General features: G+C 42.4%; 1 protein-coding gene across 4 annotated transcripts in view; it reads left to right on the top strand.

The window, feature by feature from the left end:
- Nucleotides 1-18,854, top strand: part of Bbx (BBX high mobility group box domain containing) — a 277,763-nt gene that overhangs the window by 234,616 nt on the left and 24,293 nt on the right. For all 4 annotated transcript variants that reach the window (XM_045146693.1, XM_045146691.1, XM_045146690.1 and 1 more), the window contains 2 exons: nt 15,085-16,084; nt 17,187-17,325. In XM_045146693.1, coding sequence (XP_045002628.1) covers nt 15,085-16,084; nt 17,187-17,325 — 1,139 coding nt within the window. The remainder of the gene's footprint in view (nt 1-15,084; nt 16,085-17,186; nt 17,326-18,854) is intronic.

The following is an 18,854-nucleotide window of genomic DNA, read 5'->3' on the forward strand; positions in this document are numbered from 1 at the left end:
GGGGGAAAGACCAAAATAAACTCAGCAAAATACACACTTTTACTAAAAAGTGAGGTGTATAGGAAGTTGAGGCGGCAGCGGAGAAGTGGAAGAGTTATAGAGCATCCAGAGCCTGCACAGCCGGGAACAGCGGCTCCGGGGCGGCTCAGCTACCCGCCGCAACCGCGGAGCGGCAGAAAACCGCCGGTCTCTCGACTCGAGCCGCAGGACAAGCCAGGTGCGGGATTTTCCCCTCACACCGCGCTCTCCGCAACTCGGGAAACGTGAGGGGAGAGCGGCAGCGAGCAACGGAGGGAGGAGCAGACCGCGAGGTAAAAGCACACGATACAACCAGAACAGCCGCGGCTCCCTCCCCTCCCCTGCCGCCTGAACCCAGCTCCAGCGAACACAGCAGCGACCCGGGACCCGGCCACGCCAACTTGGGCTGACGGCGGGACCCAAGCAGGAGCAGAATTTGGCAGCAACTTCAGCGGCTCCAGCACCGGTACCAGTGGCCCCAGCAGCAGCGGACCCAGGACAGCAGCAGCTTCGGGGTGAGCAGCAGCGGTGGACACGACAACGGCAGCTTCAGCAGTGGTGGGGGCTCCGGCGGAGGCACCTACAACAGCTGCAGAGGCGGCAGCGGCTCAGTTTGCCCCGTAGGAAAAGCAAGTGCCCAGCTCCAGAAAACAGAACAGCAGCCCGACGACCCAGGCAGCAACTTGACTGAGACCACAATCACCCAAGGTAACTGGGATTGCACCAGGGAAGGGTCTCACCTGGTCACAAGCTGACTTGGATACCTCAACAGACCAGAAATCTAAACCTCTTTGTTGATAGAGGATCTGGTCATTATAATAACTACTCTTGCATACATACTCGGGGCTGTTGTTGATGGAATGGGTACAGTGTTTAGCTAAATTTTAGAATCTACCAGTATATTATTCCACTCAGCCTGCTTGAATACTCCTATAGCAGGGAAACTCAACCCCTAAGAACATCTTTGTAGATACTCTGAGAGTCTTAAGAGCCACACCTAATACCTTAAGGTCCTACCCTGAAAATATTTTACACCAAATCAATTGATACAGCTAAGAATACACAGCTAGCTAGAAAATCCAAGCATTAACTTAATCCAAGATGCAAAAATATATACATTATAACACAAGAAACACTAAAAAGCAAGACGATATAAATCCACCTAAAAGTATTAATGCATCAGAAATGTCCTCCAGTGAGAAAGAGTTAGAGGAAATGCCTGAGAAAGAGTTCAAAAGAATAATTATAAATATGTTCAAAGAGGTCAAAGAACACATGAATACAACCAAAGAAGAAATCAAAGAGGAAATCAAAGAGGAAATCAAAGGAATCAAAGAAGAGGCAGGACACCAATTTAATGAAATAAAGAAGGCAATACAAGACATAAATAGAGAAATAGAAATAATAAAGAAAAACCAGTCAGAATTATTAGCAATGAAGAACACAGTTAATGAAATAAAAAACTCTGTAGAAAATCTCACCAGTAGGATGGATGAGGGAGAGGACAGAATATCTAAGCTAGAAGATCAGGTGGCAGACCTAATGCAGTCCAACAAAGAGAAAGACAAACTTATAGAAAAGTACGAGTGGGAATTTCAAGATATTCGGGACACTATGAAAAGATCCAATATAAGAATTCAGGGCATAGTAGAAGGAGAAGAATTCCACTCCAGAGGCATAGTAGGCATCTTCAACAAAATCATAGAGGAAAATTTTCCCCAAATTGGGAAAGAGGTGCCAATACAGATACAGGAAGCCTTTAGAACCCCAGCCAGACAAAACCCAGAAAGAAACTCTCCTCGCCACATTATACTCAAACTTCCAAACACACAAACCAAAGAAAAAATATTGAAAGCAGTTAGAGAGAAAAATCAAGTTACCTACAAAAGCAAGCCCATCAGGATTACAGCAGATTATTCAACACAAACTTTTAAAGCCAGAAGGGCCTGGAGTGATATATTCCAAGTTCTGAAAGATAACAACTGTCAACCAAGGTTACTTTATCCTGCAAAGTTATCCATCCAAATAGATGGAGAAATAAAGACATTCCATGACAAAAGCAGGTTAAAGGAATATCTGAAGACAAAACCAGCTCTACAGAAAATACTTGATAGAATCCTCCATGCTGAACAAAAGGAAAAGCACACATATAAGGAACCTAGAAAAAACCAGCCATACTCAAATACCAGTTAACAGAAGAGAGCACAGGTAGAACAAGTAACACACACACACACACACAAATGGCAAACATAAATACACACCTTTCAATAATATCTCTTAATATCAACGGTCTCAATGCCCCAACGAAAAGACATAGATTTGCAGACTGGGTTAAAAAGCAGGATCCTACAATTTGTTGTCTTCAAGAAACTCACCTTTCTACAAAGGATAGACATTATCTTAGGGTGAAAGGTTGGAAGACGGTGTTTCAAGCAAATGGGCCTAGAAAACAAGCAGGGGTTGCTATCCTAATATCAGACAGGGTGGACTTTAGTCCGAAGTTAGTCAAAAAAGATAAGGAAGGTCACTTTATATTGATTAAGGGCACACTCCAACAGGAGGACATTACAATCCTAAACATATATGCACCTAACATGGGGGCTCCCAAATTCGTCAAACAAACACTATTAGAACTAAGGTCACAGATAACACCAAACACGGTGGTGGTGGGTGACTTTAACACCCCACTCTCATCAATTGACAGGTCATCCAGGGAAAGAATAAACAGAGAGGCATCTGGACTAAATGAGGTCATAGAAGATATGGACCTAACAGATATATACAGGACATTTCATCCAAAGGCTGCAGAATATACATTCTTTTCAGCAGCACATGGAACATTCTCTAAAATAGACCATATATTAGGACACAAAGCAAATCTTAACAAATTCAGGAAAATTGAAATAATTCCTTGCATTCTATCTGACCACAATGGAATTAAACTACAAATCAATAGCAAGAAAGGCTATAGAGCATACACAAAATCATGGAAGCTAAACAATACACTACTAAATGATGAGTGGGTCAATGAAGAAATCAAAAAGGAAATCAAAAAATTTATAGAGTCAAATGATAATGAGAACACAACATACCAAAATCTCTGGGACACAATGAAGGCAGTTCTAAGAGGTAAATTTATAGCCTTAAGTGCCTATATTAAGAAATTAGAAAGGTCGCAAGTAAACGACCTAATGCTTCGCCTTAAAGCCTTGGAAAAAGAAGAACAAGGGAAACCAAAAAGTAGTAGACGGGAAGAAATAATAAAGATTAGGGCAGAAATTAATGAAATAGAAACAAAAAGAACAATCCAAAGAATTAATGAAACAAAGAGTTGGTTCTTTGAAAGGATAAACAAGATTGATAAACCCTTAGCAAATCTGACCAAAAGAAAGAGAGAAGAGACACAAATTAATAAAATCAGAGATGAACAAGGTAACATCACAACAGATTCCAGAGAAATTCAAAAAATTATAGGGACATACTATAAAAGCATATACTCCACAAAGTATGAAAATCTGAAAGAAATGGATGATTTCCTTGATCTATATGACCTACCTAAATTAAATCAAAATGAGATTAATCACTTAAATAGACCTATAACAAACATGGAGATCCGAGCAGTTATCAATAATCTCCCAACTAAAAAAAGCCCAGGCCCGGATGGATTCACTGCTGAATTTTACCAGACTTTTAAGGAAGAGCTAACACCATTGCTTCTTAAGCTTTTCCAGAAAATAGAAAAAGAAGGAATCCTACCAAACTCCTTCTATGAGGCCAGCATCACCCTGATACCAAAACCAGGCAAAGATAGAACAAAAAAAGAAAATTACAGACCAATCTCCCTCATGAACATAGATGCAAAAATTCTCAACAAAATATTGGCAAACAGAATACAAGAGTATATCAAAAAGATCATTCACCCTGACCAAGTAGGCTTTATCCCAGAGATGCAGGGATGGTTCAACATACGCAAATCTATAAATGTAATACATTACATAAATGGGTTGAAGGACAAAAATCACATGATCATCTCATTAGATGCAGAGAAAGCATTTGACAAAATCCAACATCCCTTCATGATAAAAGTCCTACAGAGACTGGGAATAGAAGGAACATATCTCAATATAATAAAGGCTATTTATGACAAGCCTACAGCCAACATATTACTAAATGGGGAAAAACTGGAAGCTTTTCCACTAAAATCAGGAACAAGACAAGGGTGTCCACTGTCTCCACTTCTATTTAATATAGTTTTGGAAGTCTTAGCCATAGCAATAAGGCAAGAGACACACATAAAAGGGATACAAATTGGAAAGGAAGAAATCAAGTTATCACTATTTGCAGATGACATGATTCTATACATAAAGGACCCTAAAGACTCTACTAGCAAGCTGTTAGAGCTAATCAAAACCTACAGCAATGTAGCAGGATACAAAATAAATACACAGAAATCAGTAGCCTTCATATATGCTAACAACAAACACACAGAGGATGAAATCAGAGAATCACTCCCATTCACAATTGCATCAAAAAAAATAAAATACCTTGGAATAAACCTAACTAAGGAAGTAAAGAATCTATACAATGAGAACTTTAAGACACTCAAGCGAGAAATTGCAGAAGACACTAGAAAGTGGAGAAACATCCCTTGTTCCTGGCTTGGGAGAATCAATATCGTGAAAATGGCAATCTTACCTAAAGCAATCTACACATTTAATGCAATCCCTATCAAAATTCCAAAGGCTTTCTTCATGGAAATAGAAAAAACAATCCAAAAATTCATTTGGAATCATAAAAAACCTCGAATATCTAAAATAATAATGAGCAACAAAAAAGAGGCTGGTGGTATCACCATACCTGATTTTAACCTATACTACAGAGCCATAGTAACAAAAACAGCATGGTACTGGCACAAAAACAGACATGTAGATCAGTGGAACAGAATAGAGGACCCAGATGTAAGCCCAAGTAGCTATAGCCACCTGATATTCGATAAAAATGCCAAAAATACTCATTGGAGAAGAGACAGCCTCTTCAACAAATGGTGTTTTGAAAACTGGATAAATATCTGCAGAAGGATGAAAATAGATTCCTCTCTCTCGCCATGCACAAGAATTAAGTCCAAATGGATTAAAGACCTTAACATCAGACCGGAAACTTTGAAACTGCTAGAGGAAAAAGTAGGGGAAACCCTCCAACATATTGGTCTTGGCAAAGACTTTCTAAATACAACCCCAATTGCTCAGGCAATAAAACCACAGATTAACCACTGGGACCTAATGACATTACAAAGATTTTGCACCGCAAAGGACACAGTGAAAAAAGCAAAGAGGCAACCTACAGAATGGGAAAAAATCTTCGCCAGCTATATATCTGATAGAGGATTAATATCTAGGATATACAAAGAACTCAAAAAGTTAACTAATAAGGAATCAAACAGGCCAATCAAAAAATGGGCTAAGGAGCTAAATAGAGAGTTCTCAAAGGAAGAAATACGAATGGCATATAAGCACCTAAAAAAATGTTCTACGTCACTAGTCATCAGGGAAATGCAGATTAAAACTACATTGAGATTCCATCTCACTCCTGTCAGATTGGCCACCATCATGAAAACAAATGATCATAAATGTTGGCGGGGATGTGGAAAAAAAGGAACCCTTCTGCACTGCTGGTGGGAATGCAATCTGGTCCAGCCATTGTGGAAAACAGTGTGGAGGTTCCTAAAGCAGCTAGAGATTGATCTACCATATGACCCAGCTATAGCACTCCTAGGCATATATCCAAAGGACTCATCTCATTTCCTTAGAAGTACATGCTCAACCATGTTTATTGCTGCTCAATTTATAATAGCTGGGAAATGGAACCAGCCTAGATGTCCCTCAACAGATGAGTGGATAATGAAGATGTGGTACATTTATACAATGGAGTTCTACTCAGCGGTAAAGAAAAATGAAGTTATGAAATTTGCAGAAAAATGGATGGACCTGGAAAGTATTATACTAAGTCAGGTAACCCAGGCCCAGAAAGCCAAGCGCCACATGTTCTCCCTCATATGGGGATCCTAGCTACAGATGACTGGGCTTCTGTGTGAAAATGAAAATACTTAGTAGCAGAGGCCAGTAAGTTGAAAAGGAGACATAAAGGGTGGAGAAAGGAAGGGAGGAGGATACTTAATAGGTTGATATTGTATATATGTAATTACAATGATTGTAATGGGGAGGTAATATGATTGAGAATGGAATTTCAAACGGGAAAGTGTGGGGGTGGGGAGGGAGGGAATTACCATGGGATATATTTTATAATCATGGAAAATGTTAATAAAAATTAAAAAAAAAAAAAAAAAAAAAAAAAAACAAAAAAAAAAAAAAAAAAGGATGGGATAGTAAAAGTTAAGGAGTGAGGAAGATGGAAAGTGCTCATATGAGTTTACAAGGAATTGTGCAATGAAATGATAAACCACTGCTGAAGTGAAGGCTGGTGGCGCTGACGTGTGCCACTTTAGTATGTGTGGAACTGTTCTGGCGACAAGGAGGGAGCAGCAGCAGCGTTGAGGTGGCTCCTGATGAAGGTGCTTGAGGATCGCCTGCAGGCTGACACAGACACCTTTGAGCTGCCTCCAGTCTGCAGATACTTTAGATGGTCTACTTTTTATTGAACTGTATCATATTTTCAATTAGTGGCTAACATTTGAAAATTAGATTATGAATAAATGTGGCTTTCTCACTGCTCCTGAAAATTGAGACAGTCTGGACACTCGGGGTGAGCCTTCCTCTGTGAGGATATTTGGGCAGAAACGAGTAGTGGCGGCCCTGTGAGGGATTAGCCTTCCCGAGGGCCCCGTCCTCTCCCTTCCTTGCGGAGTCCTGACTCCGAGGCTGGCATCTTTGCCGTCATCCTTACACTTACTCGCCCAGTTCTGTCCCTTGTGACAGACCACAGATATGCAGTAGAGACCAGCTTGGGGGACTGAAGCAGAGAAGACACGATCACCCTGGCATGAGCACAAGGTTATGCCAGGAGACTGATGGGGGACGCAGACAGGGTGCTGCCTGGAGGTGCATTGAGGGTGTTCATGTACAGAACAGAGACTCGTCCTCGTAGATGTTGAGGACCCATTGAAGATGCGGTGCAGGTGGGTGCGGGGAAGGATGTGAGCCGCTGTCCATGGAGAGAGAGGAGACGCCCTGGCGGTCAGACGTGAACTTGGGACGCTCCAGTCAGAGAGCGGAAGAGGTCGGAAAGAGACCAGGAAGGGGCGTTTTGTACCAACCAAGTGGGATTGCTTTTGAGGCAGAGCCAAAGCTAACTCTGCACCTGGACACGTGGGGAAGGACGGCTTACATGTGACTCTGGTTTTGGCGTCCTACCACGGGAAGCCAGGTACCACCAGCAAGCCTCGCTAGTGGAGAAGAAGGGACGTGCGCTAGGGGAAGGGAGCGCTGAGGAAATTGTGTCCTGGAAGAGTTCAGGAGTCACTGGCTCAGTAGCTGAATCTGGGAATCTGGGTACAGAAGAGGGACGAAAGCAGCCGCAGGGGCTCCGGCGTGTGCTGGGTGGTGTCTGTGACGTTCGTCTTTCGCTCGGCTCACAGCCGGCCTGCCTGCTTAGCCGAAGGGAGAGAAACCGAGGGCTGTCCTTCTCCAGACACACACTCGTGAATATCACAAAATAGCCAAGTTATGGGTTTGTTAGGCTCAAGGAAACTAGAAAGTTTTCATTAACCATATTTATTAAATAAAGATATAGACATTTTCAGCAATGTTGCTTACTAAAATGACTTCGAATCACATAAAATATAGGTGAACATGAATTAATATTAGAAACTTACGACTCATGAAAAAGCATATTAAAATTACAGACGTTGTACACAGTACTAAAAGCAGGAAATCGCATGGGTGATTTTGCTTGGCTCCACGCAGCCACTACCGGCTCCCATGCCTGTTAAGCACGGGCAGTATTTGACCTTCACACGTTATTGTCTTATCCCTTCCAACCGCCCGAATCCCAGAACGTAGACCTGCAGATCGCAGTCCAGCTCCTTCTCAGGCATTATGTAAATGAACTGTAATACTTAAAATTTAGTTACAGGGACCTTTTGTTTGAATTTGATGTCTTTTATATCTTCTTATGCGAAGTTAACTATTAAAAAAATCTCCTAAAACTTTTCATTCTATCTTATTTTTGGAGAAACAAAAATAGAAAAATGTATTTAGTAACTGTCTGCCCTCATCTGTTTGGGGGAGATGTAGGCAAGATGGCCTTATGAAATGACGGCCACTCCCATTCCAGAATCTACACAGTTGTTGCAGAAATAGTAAGCAAACAGGAATGTATAAGCTGTCATTTTAGCTGGGCTAACAGTTTAAGCAAACCAATAAGAAAACTGTTTAACAGGCCTACATTTCAATGCTTAGAGATACATAGACCACTGTTATGCGACCAGTTATCTTTTATGATATAGAGTCTAATTTTCTTAACAAGACTATAGTTAATCTCAGAAACTGTCAACCAGTGTGTATTTTTATGGCAAAACAGTCTGGTTTTATTTAATTACAGGAGAAGTGCACATTTTGGAAATCACTAACTGCCATCCCAGGGTTACATTGACACTACTTTGGCAGATAATAATCCAGCATAAAGTGATTGTAAATATACCTTGGCTGCAAAGCATTTGTTTTTCACTAAAAAGCAAAGACCTCAACATTGAAACTCCTAACCAGTGTCAGTAGTGTGTTTTCATGCAGCCTTGTTTTGTACTCAGCTGTCGCCTTTATAACAGGCTGTGAGAGACCAAGTCCGTCTGGGGGGGGGGGGGCAGGGCATGTGGGCGTTCTCCCATTCTTAGTGTCTTCTGAGGGCTCCCGTTGTGCCCCCACGTCTTACCTCACACGGTGTTTACTTAGCACCTCATCAACTCTTCTACATCAGAACATGTCACAGAAGCAAATCAGCATCTAAGCATTTATAGGCAAGGATACATTTACAGTGCCTGTGATTCAAAGAAAAACTGGTGCAGAACAAGCTTAAAGTGAGTCCCCAGTAACAAATTCCAAGTCCAAGGTGTGGTCTTACCTGCACTAAAAACCCACTGCCTCCTTAGAGCCAGGAACGAAGAATAGGATCCCAGCCTTGCCTGTGAGATCACCCATCAGTGTTTCTGGTGAGCCTCTCTTTGTGTCGCTTGGAAGAGGATGACAACTGACCCAACACGTCTGCTCAGGGCCTCAGCCAGCAGTTCAGGCTTCTGTGGGGACTGCGTTCCATTCCTTCCAACATGCCCGTGTCCACTGTGCACCTATCCATGCGTGTGCGTGTGATGTAATTCACACGAGCATTTGTGAGTTCCACTGAACTGTGGCTATGTGCCCAAAGTAAATGTCAGTAGATAAACTCACACTCAAAAGTTTTGACACTCAAGTGAGTTCAGGACATTAATAGGCACTCAAATGAATCAAGGCCCGAAACATTGAGGGGAGTTAGTCTTTCCCACCTTCCCTTTGACACCTTTTGCTCTCCCTTTCCTTCCCTTCCTCCCTAATTTTGTTATGTTTGGGGATTTTCTGCCAAATAAAATCATGCAATCCTAAATCTCCCTTCTGTTCTTCCTCCCTACATGCCCACCACCACTCCCCCCACACACAGTCAATAAAAGAAGAATGAGATTTTTTTCAAATTATGATACCTATAAAGCATTTGTAAAAACTTAAGAATCTATTTTTAAAGACTTTTTAAAGTTTTTATTTATTTGAGTGAGAAAGAGGAAGATAAGAGAGAGAATGGGCACACTAGCGCCTCTAGCTACTGCAGATGCAGGTACCCCCATGTGCATCTGGCTTCTGTGGGTACTGGAGAATCAAACTGGGTCCTTAGGCTTTGCAGGCAAGTGCCTTAACCACTGAGCCACCTCTTCAGCTCAAGCATATGAATCTTATAAACAAATGCCTAAGGAAAAATAAAAAGAAATTATATCAACAGGAAAAAGGTACTCCAAAGTCTAGAATTAACTATGATTGGCAAAAATATATATATATTTTAGTGCCCACCTTCAGTCTGCTTTTAACTATTTATAACTAAAAATAGATATTGGTTATGTCTAGACTAAAAGAAGCAAAGCAAACAAAAAATAAGAAAAGTAAAGCTACGTAATTATTGTTTTTCACCATTGTGGAGTGATGGGAAAGAAAATTGAGTTCAAACCAGAAAGTATGTAAGTAAAGACAGGCCAGTGCATGTAGATCAGTTAGAAGAAAGCGAGAGTAGCGTCACCTTAGTGTATTCACTCGGGTTTCCTGCAGCACCCAGATCAGATTGCACAATCCTGCAAGACCGTACAAGGCAGATCTACCTCACTTTTGGTAACCTTTGACAATTGTGGGAAATAGGCACAATAACAAAAAAGAGGGAAAAACTTTTTCAAAAAGAATTAAGTTTGGGCTGGAGAGATGGCTTAGCGGTTAAGCGCTTGCCTGTGAAGCCTAAGGACCACAGTTCGAGGCTCGGTTTCCCAGGTCCCACATTAGCCAGATGCACAAGGGGGCGCACGCGTCTGGAGATCGTTTGCAGAGGCTGGAGGCCCTGGCGCACCCATTCTCTCTCTCTCCCTCTGTCTGTCTTTCTCTCTGTGTCTGTCACTCTCAAATAAATAAATAAAAATTTTTTTTAAAAAAGAATTAAGTTTGATTCCCAAAATGTATTTCATAAAAATCTTTGAATCTATTCTGGTAATAGTTGAACTCATAACAGAGCAAGTGAGAAGTGGAAATGATGTCTCCCTGCAAAGGCCCTTGTCACTTGAACTGCCCCACAGTGCACCTGCTCTGTTCTCTGTCTTGGGTCCCACGTGGCTGGCAGCAGTGTAGACAGCCTCCTCTGCTCTCTGGTCCCCAGCTTCCACCAGCATCTCGCCATTGAGAGACACTGATGGGAGACGGGGAAAGGGAGGAACTGCCAATGAGAGCAAGCATCGCTTCATGCTCAGCTGCCTCCTTGTAGCCCTGCACACCCACGTGCACACACATACACACATGCACACACTGCACATGCACACACACATGCACACACTTATTTCTATCTTCCACTCAGCCTCAAGGCTTCTAAAATATTCTTTTCCCCTTTTGCCTTTGCCACAACCTCCTCTGTCCGTGTCGTCCGTGTCACCTCAGCACTCCTGTTTGCTTGTCGTAGTTGTCTGTAATAAGCCTATTCTGTACTCAAAGTCTTGCTGGTCAGGTACACTTTAAGTTTAGTTTCTGTTTGCCTAGTTAAACCCCGACTATTACATAAGCTTTCTTCATTTTCAGTTTGTTATCATTATTGTTGGTTATATTTATTTTAAAAGGTAAGATAAAGCTGGCATACATGATTCGGGTTTCAAGCAAGTACATTAGTGGCTCATCTTGCAATGTTCTTTTGAATAAAATGAGGGAGAGGAGTTTAGGTAGTGTTACAAAACTTTCTTAAATTTCTAAAGTTGATTAATGTTCAAAACCCAATGAAATGATTCTGGAAGTTTACCAAAAGTTTTTGCTTGTAGCCGTGTCTTAATATTGCTACCAAAGACTTAGGCAAAGTCCGGCAGAGCAGTGCTATCAAATACGGACAGCACAGCACTTGAAGTTTTGACAGGGTGAGCTGAGTAAGGGAATTCTTGAATCCAAGTTTAAATGTAAATAAATTACAAAATCTAGAATAAGAGAAACCAAACTTCCTGGCATGTTAGATGGATAAAGAAATCAGGGACCACAAGCCAGTAGTGTAACACATTTAGAAGAAAATAGTAATAGTAATGTGCCTCCAGGCCCCATTTAAAGATACCTAGTGTCTCTACTAAAGTGATAGCCCTGCTTCTCATCTGGTGTATTTTAAGAAGGTAATTTGAGGAGGAGAATATTGCATTTGGGACAAATCTATTTTCCCTAACCCTTATAGAGCTTGTATCACTTATTAGTTACTTGGAAAGATTTGTTCATTTGTGCCTCACAGGACACCAATGGAGGTTATACTTTCCCCCCATGTTTTGCCTGGGTTAGTTCTTGGGGTTTAGCTCTGAGTTCCTTGGCTCTCTTGTGATTTTAGGCACAATGCGATGCTTGGCTATGAACCCAGTTCTTTCTGATAAAGCCTGTTCTCACTTCAGGAACTGAGAAACAGGTGATCCATTTTACTCAGTATTTACTCAGTACTAGAAAGTTCAAGTACACGTGTCCTCTAACAGAGTGGTATGTCCTGCCCGCCACGGGAACGTTGATGGGATGAGGACGAGTGACGGACCCCGCGCGGAGAACGGTTACAGCGCAGACTCGGGTGCCACTCGACTCTGGGTTAGGGTTAGCGCGTAGGTTTGTCATCTGTGGGTTTTAATTCAGTGGTAGTTTGCTTTACTTTTATAATTTAATCAATAACTTTTTTTTTTTTTTTTCCGAGGTAGGGTCTGACTAGTCCAGGCTGACCTGGAACTTACTATGTAGTCTCATGGTGGCCTCAAGCTCACGGTTATCCTCCTACCTCTGCCTCCCAAGTGCTTGGATTAAAGGCGTGCGCCACCACGCTTAGCTCCAGTAACTTTTAATATAATGTAGGATTAACATACTCTATCTGTGAGTGTTGGGGGTGTGGAACTTCGAAGAACCTGAAATAAGGAAGTAAAGGATGACTGGTGTTTGGTGTAATTACCTGCACAAGAAATATGTTGTTCATTCACAGAATATGTCCCCAGAGCGAGTGTCTGTATGTGTTCATTACAGTCCCAGCTTCGCATCCTATCAGGGTGATGAGGAAAATCATTTTGAAATATACTGAAGCAGAGAGTAGAGTTTACAAAATATTACTGGGTTCAGCTGCTAATCGAACATGTGCAAATGCAGACTGTTAGCATACCAGTTCAAAGCCTAGAGCTTAGAATGTGAAAGGTCACCCAAATTGCCTGTGAAAGGCCACTAGAGTGAGTGTTGGAATAAAAGAAAATATACCTCAAGGATGCCTTTCTGGTCTACTTTCTAAAACTAGTAGACTGTGCCTACATGGATAGTAATTTATCTGGCTAAGATAATTGATATGCTTAGGTAATGTATATGGCTAGGATAGTTGAAAAGGAAATAAAAATTATTTCAAAGTTGATACAAAGGCAGTAAAATATGCAGAGAAAAATAAATCTGTCAGTGTGTAGAATTAACTAACCTAAGATCCCGTTTTGCTTTGCACTTATTTCTGATTATGTTCAATAAATCTGACTTCCTACCTCCTCCTCCTTCCGTTCCTTCCCAGCCTGATTACTCAGGCATAATTCTCCCAGAAAGGTTTGGGATACAGTGAAAGTACTGAGAGGAAAAAAAAAAAAAAAAAAGAGGCCAAAGAGCATCTGATACTCGATTCTATGTATTACCCGTTTAAAAACTGAACTTGACAAATGTCAGTAACTGCAGACAGCCTGCCTCTTGTTAAGATGATGCTTTCTAAAGCAAATGAGCTGCGTGCTCTTGTGCTCCCTGGGTACGGACTCAGCAGGCCCCAGAACACCCCCCCCCCCCCCCCCCCCGTGTCTGCTGGCCTGGAGCAGGTGAGCACCAGCCTGCCCTGCTGGGAATTCCTCAAGGACAGGAAACCGGCCCTTTTGATCTGTGCATCCTCGGTGCCCTCCTTGGGCCTGGCGTTCGGGATATTGTAGTCAATTATTCATAAATGGAAACCTAAGTATTGAAAATTAATTTGACAACAAGCAGGCATTTTTCCTCAGAGAAAATAGCATTATTCCAAGGTAACTGGAAGCTGGAAAGGAAGGTATCAACTTTCCCCTTGAACATGCTATATGTGAAATGTAAGAGTTTGGGGTGAAATTTTACAAAAGTACCTTTAACCACTGGCCCAACTTTTCACCTCCTGGTGTGAAATATTTTGAAAGCTGACCAATTTTGGAGCCGATGTGTTTTGATATTCACTATTTTTTTTCAGATTCTAGAAAAATGATAGAGAAAATATATGTTCCTATGTAATTTCTCTAGTACATATTCAAATGCATGAATATTCTCATAGCAAAGACACAGGAATCCAGTAGGTGAGATAAACTGCTCAGGACATTCAGACAGTTTCAACTGGTGCAGGTTAGGATCTGCAGCCACGGAAGCACTGCCCAGACCAAACTGACCACAGGTGAGGTCAGCCAAGCACTGTTTCCAGAGCACAAGGAGAGGTCAGAGCCAGGCACTGTTTCCAGAGCACAAGGAGAGGTCAGAGCCAGGCACTGTTTCCACGGCACAAGGAGAGGTCAGACCCAGGCACTGTTTCCAGAGCACAAGGAGAGGTCAGGGCCAGGCACTGTTTCCAGAGCACAAGGAGAGGTCAGGGCCAGGCACTGTTTCCACAGCACAAGGAGAGGTCAGAGCCAGGCACTGTTTCCAGAGCACAAGGAGAGGTCAGACCCAGGCACTGTTTCCAGAGCACAAGGAGAGGTCAGGGCCAGGCACTGTTTCCACGGCACAAGGCTTTGGAGCTGCTCCTCAACATCTCTGGACCTCTAAAGTGTGTCGTTAATGCTGACCTTCTGTGCTTGTTTGCTGAAAGAGCATACCATTTCTGGTTTCAGGTGGGTAGGTGGAGGTTACTGCTCATGTCTTATTTCTCTGGGACGGTGTGGGGGAGAAACATCTGCCGAGGTTTGGGATCATCAAGTACCACACAAGCCCATCATCTCAGTGAGAGAATCCTCAAAGATTGGATCAGCTCCATGTTATGAAGGCCCCAGCGACGTGAGGAGTGCAGTGTCTTGTGTGGTGCAGGGTGGATATTGGAGTCTTTCAACTGCAGGTGCCATCCTCTGTCAAATCTCATTTTCACAGGGCAGGTTCCGGTGATGCTGGAAAATGACACTGCAAAGATGTGTTTGTCTAGAGTTTACTGAATGAATCTAATTCCTGAGCCTTTTATTAATTTGAAACACTGAAGTCAGTTTGTCAGAAGTGGGCTGACCATTGTAAAATTTGGGTCTTTTTTTTATTTCTTTAAATAAGTAAAATTGAAAAGTTAAGGTATATTTTTTTGGTGTTTTTCATCATTTTTGTTTTAACTGTTTAGATGTGCCTGGCCTCAGAGGGAGTAAGAATGGAAGAAACAAAACTAATAAAAGAACAAGATGGTGGAAAAATTAAAGACTTGGAGGAAAAGGAAGAAAGAGAAATAAAAATGGAAAAAGCAGATGAAGCTGAGTTACAAGAGGAAGCAGAATTTGAAAAAGCAATGAAAGAAAATAGAAGAGAGTCTAAGGAATTAAGAAATTTTGAGGAACTGCAAATGGGTAATGTAATGGCTATAAAAATGGAAGAGCCCAAAGAAATTAGAAAGGAAGAATTAGAGGAAGATCAGAAATATAGTCACTTCCCTGATTTTTCTTACTCTGCCAGTAGCAAGATCATAATAAGTGATGTTCCCAATAGAAAGGATCACGTGTGCCATCCTCATGGAATTATGATCATTGAGGATCCTGCTGTGCTAAGCAAGCCAGAAAAGATAAAAAAGAAAAAGAAGAAAAACAAAATGGACCGCCATGGAAACGATAAGTCCACACCCAAGAAGACCTGCAAAAAGAGGCAGTCTTCCGAGTCCGACATCGAAAGCGTCATGTACACCATTGAGGCTGTTGCGAAGGGAGACTGGGGCGCGGACAAGCTCGGAGAGGCCCCGAGGAGGAAGGTCCGCACGTCCTCAAGTGGCAAGGGAGGCATTTTGGATGCCAAGCCACCAAAGAAGAAAGTGAAGTCAAGAGAGAAGAAAATGTCAAAGGAGAAAACCTCAGACATCACCAAAGAGTCTAGACCTCTGGATCTTCTCAGTGTGTGTGCCAGCAAGAATGTTTCTGGTGAGGTGCCAGAGGGTATAAAGGCAGAGACTTTGACCCCCCTGGAGGATACCCTGCCACCCAGCCTGTCGGGGCCAGCCAAGCCCGAGGACAGTGACTGTCACAGAAAAATAGAGACGTGTGGCTCCAGGAAATCCGAGAGGTCTTGCAAAGGCGCTCTTTACAAGACCCTGGTGTCTGAGGGCATGCTCGCCTCTCTGCGAGCCAACGTTGACAGAGGTGAGCGAGCCGGCAGATCACACCAAGGCAAGCAGAAGTTTCCCTATAGACCTATCGGGAAGACCCTCCAGAAAGAACAACTTAATAGCAAAATAATTCCCAGTCGTGTAATTAATCATTTATAGATCCTGTCCACTTTGTTTCGCCTACAAGTTTTCTAGCACCATGAAAGGGTGCACGGGCTATTTTGCAGGTCACTCTCAGGGTGGACATGGTCAGAGTAGCCGTCTTTCTGTTTCACTGCTGGTGTCGAAGGGCAGTGGGGTTTTAATTGGGTTTTGGTGGTGATTTTTCAAGGTAGGGTCTTGTTCTAGCCAAGGCTGACCTATGTGGTCTCAGAGTGGCCTTGAACTCATAGCCGTCCTCCTGCCTCTGCCTCCGTAGTGCTGGGATTAAAGGTGTGCGCCACCATGCCAAGCAGAATGGTCAGTATTGAATGGAGCTTTTGAGCTGCTTTTAAGATTGATGGAATTTGCATATTAAAGCAGATAAAGTTGGCAGAATCTTTGCCTGTAGGCTCCAAAAGCAATATTCTATCTAGCCTTCTCGATTTGGTAATCAAAACTGTTGACAAGGGGTTGTTTTTAAAACATGGTAGCATTTAGAAACTAGTTAATATATGAACATAGTTCCATTGACTATGTTCTATTAATGCATCTATTTTAAAGCATTTGGCTAGGGAACTGTCTCTTGCCAAGCTATATTCTAACAAGATGTGGGTGGTTTTAGGGTCATATAAGCCCTTACTCAGGCCATCGTGGGAGCACACAGTTCTCTGGGTTGCCACCTCCATAGTAGTGTCTATTAGCAAAGGATTCCCATGCTTCAAGCTGGTTCTCAAGTGGGCATGGTAACGGTTACCTGTGTCTTGAGGCCCATAGTGACTGTTGAGTGAATGGCATCCCTATCTCAGAGGCCATAATTTCTTTTCTTCAGTTTCTCTCTTAAGGGTAGTTCAGCATTAGTCACTGTGAGGACTGGCAGTTACAGCTGTCGTCACACGGTTGGTAGCTGAGGGGAGTCAGGAAGTCCCTAGTCAAGCAGCTGGGTGACCTGCCCCATCACTTGTGGACCAGGTTCATCCTTTCTCTTGATCTTAAAGGTAAGCGGAGCTCAGGAAAAGGAAACTCCTCTGACCACGAAGGATGCTGGAGTGAAGAGAGCTGGACATTTCACCAGTGTGGGACCAGTGGGAACAAGAAGTTCAAGAGGACGAAGCCGAGGGAAGACTCACTGCTTGGGTAAGAGCCCGGGAACCTGGTGCGCCTGCGCTGCGAACCCTGCGGGGTCAGGTTTTGGGGTGAGCACGAGGCCGCCTGCCTGGTCTCTGTCCACTGGTGTGTGCCGTGCTCTCCATCAGTCCCCGCAGAACACAAAACAAGGGTAGTCACGCGATTCCTGCTGCCAACCTAGGCATGAAGTAATCATACTGTTCACGTTTTTGATTTAGCAGAAATCCTATAGATTTTCTTGCCATGTGGAGGGTGTGTGTGTTTATATGTGGGCACATGTGTATTTAGGCGCATGTATACATGCATGCCTGTTCATGCGGAGGCCTGGAGATGATCTCGAGGTCATATGCAGCTGTGCCGTCCACTGTCTCACTGGCCTAGAGCTCACCAGGCTCGAAACCAGGCTGGCCTAGCTGGCTAGTGGGCCCAGCCTTGGGATTCTAGTCAGTCACCTCACCCCAGCATCTTACCTTGAGGTGAAAGCAAGTCCTTGTGCTTGCAAGGCGAGTACTGTATCCATGGAGCTACATTTCCAGCCCCAAGCTATAGGTTTTAAACTTGGGCCTGAGTCTGAATTGAAGTCGACCACAGAGAAGTAAGTAGCATGTGTATGAGTCGCTCATATTGCTAGGGCCCATCTCATGTCCTTCTTTATATTTTAGCACCATATTTCTGTTTAGTATTTCCAAATGGAGATACATATGTTTATAAAATAATATAGCTAGAAAATGCAAGGTAAATAAAATTATGCCTCTACTTCTAAGCTTGATATGTTTAAGCTTAATAGTTACCTTCTGTTACTCTAAGAAAAAAAATCTTAGGTTGAAAATTCTCTTGCTACATAGGATAGTAAGTATTTAACTGATCTGAAATGTATTGCTAAATAAACAGAGGCATAGATCAAGATAAAATCATTTACAGTTACTTCATGATTAATGTTGTACTGAAGACACCCACCAGCAATCACTAACATTTTTTTAGTAAGTTAGGAGGCCCCATACTCCTCATTGGTGAGAAAAGTATCTGTGCGTTCAGTTGAACTGTTTTGAAAACCCTCTGAGATTTCTCATTACCCTGATTTGAAAAGAATATGTTGAATGGAAATAACTCTCCACACTTTTGTGTTTTTAAAGGTATGCAAATTGTATGCATGGGTGGATTGTATTTGTTTTATTCATAATATTTGCATTTCTATTTATGGAACAATGCAATACTTTTTCTTGAACTAGAGTGCTTTAAAGTCTGGTTAATTCTAAGACTCTAGGGCATCATAAAGTGGGAGGGTAGAAATTATTTCCTTGCTGAAGGCTCCTCCGGATTGTTTTTATTGAAAGAATATATTTGTAACTTAATGTATTTCATTTCTAATGTTTTAAAAGGCCAAATCACTTCAAAGTAGCCTTGCTAAGATTATGCCAATGACATGAAAGTCCTCCTCCCAGCCGTAGTCGCCAAGTGATCTGCTCAAATGGAAAAGTTCTTTTTGAAAAGTGACCTTCGAGCATCTAGATGCTGCTGTGCACTTGCTCGGTGAACCA

Source organism: Jaculus jaculus, chromosome 4 (genome assembly GCF_020740685.1).
Source record: "Jaculus jaculus isolate mJacJac1 chromosome 4, mJacJac1.mat.Y.cur, whole genome shotgun sequence".
Lineage (NCBI taxonomy): Eukaryota > Metazoa > Chordata > Mammalia > Rodentia > Dipodidae > Jaculus > Jaculus jaculus.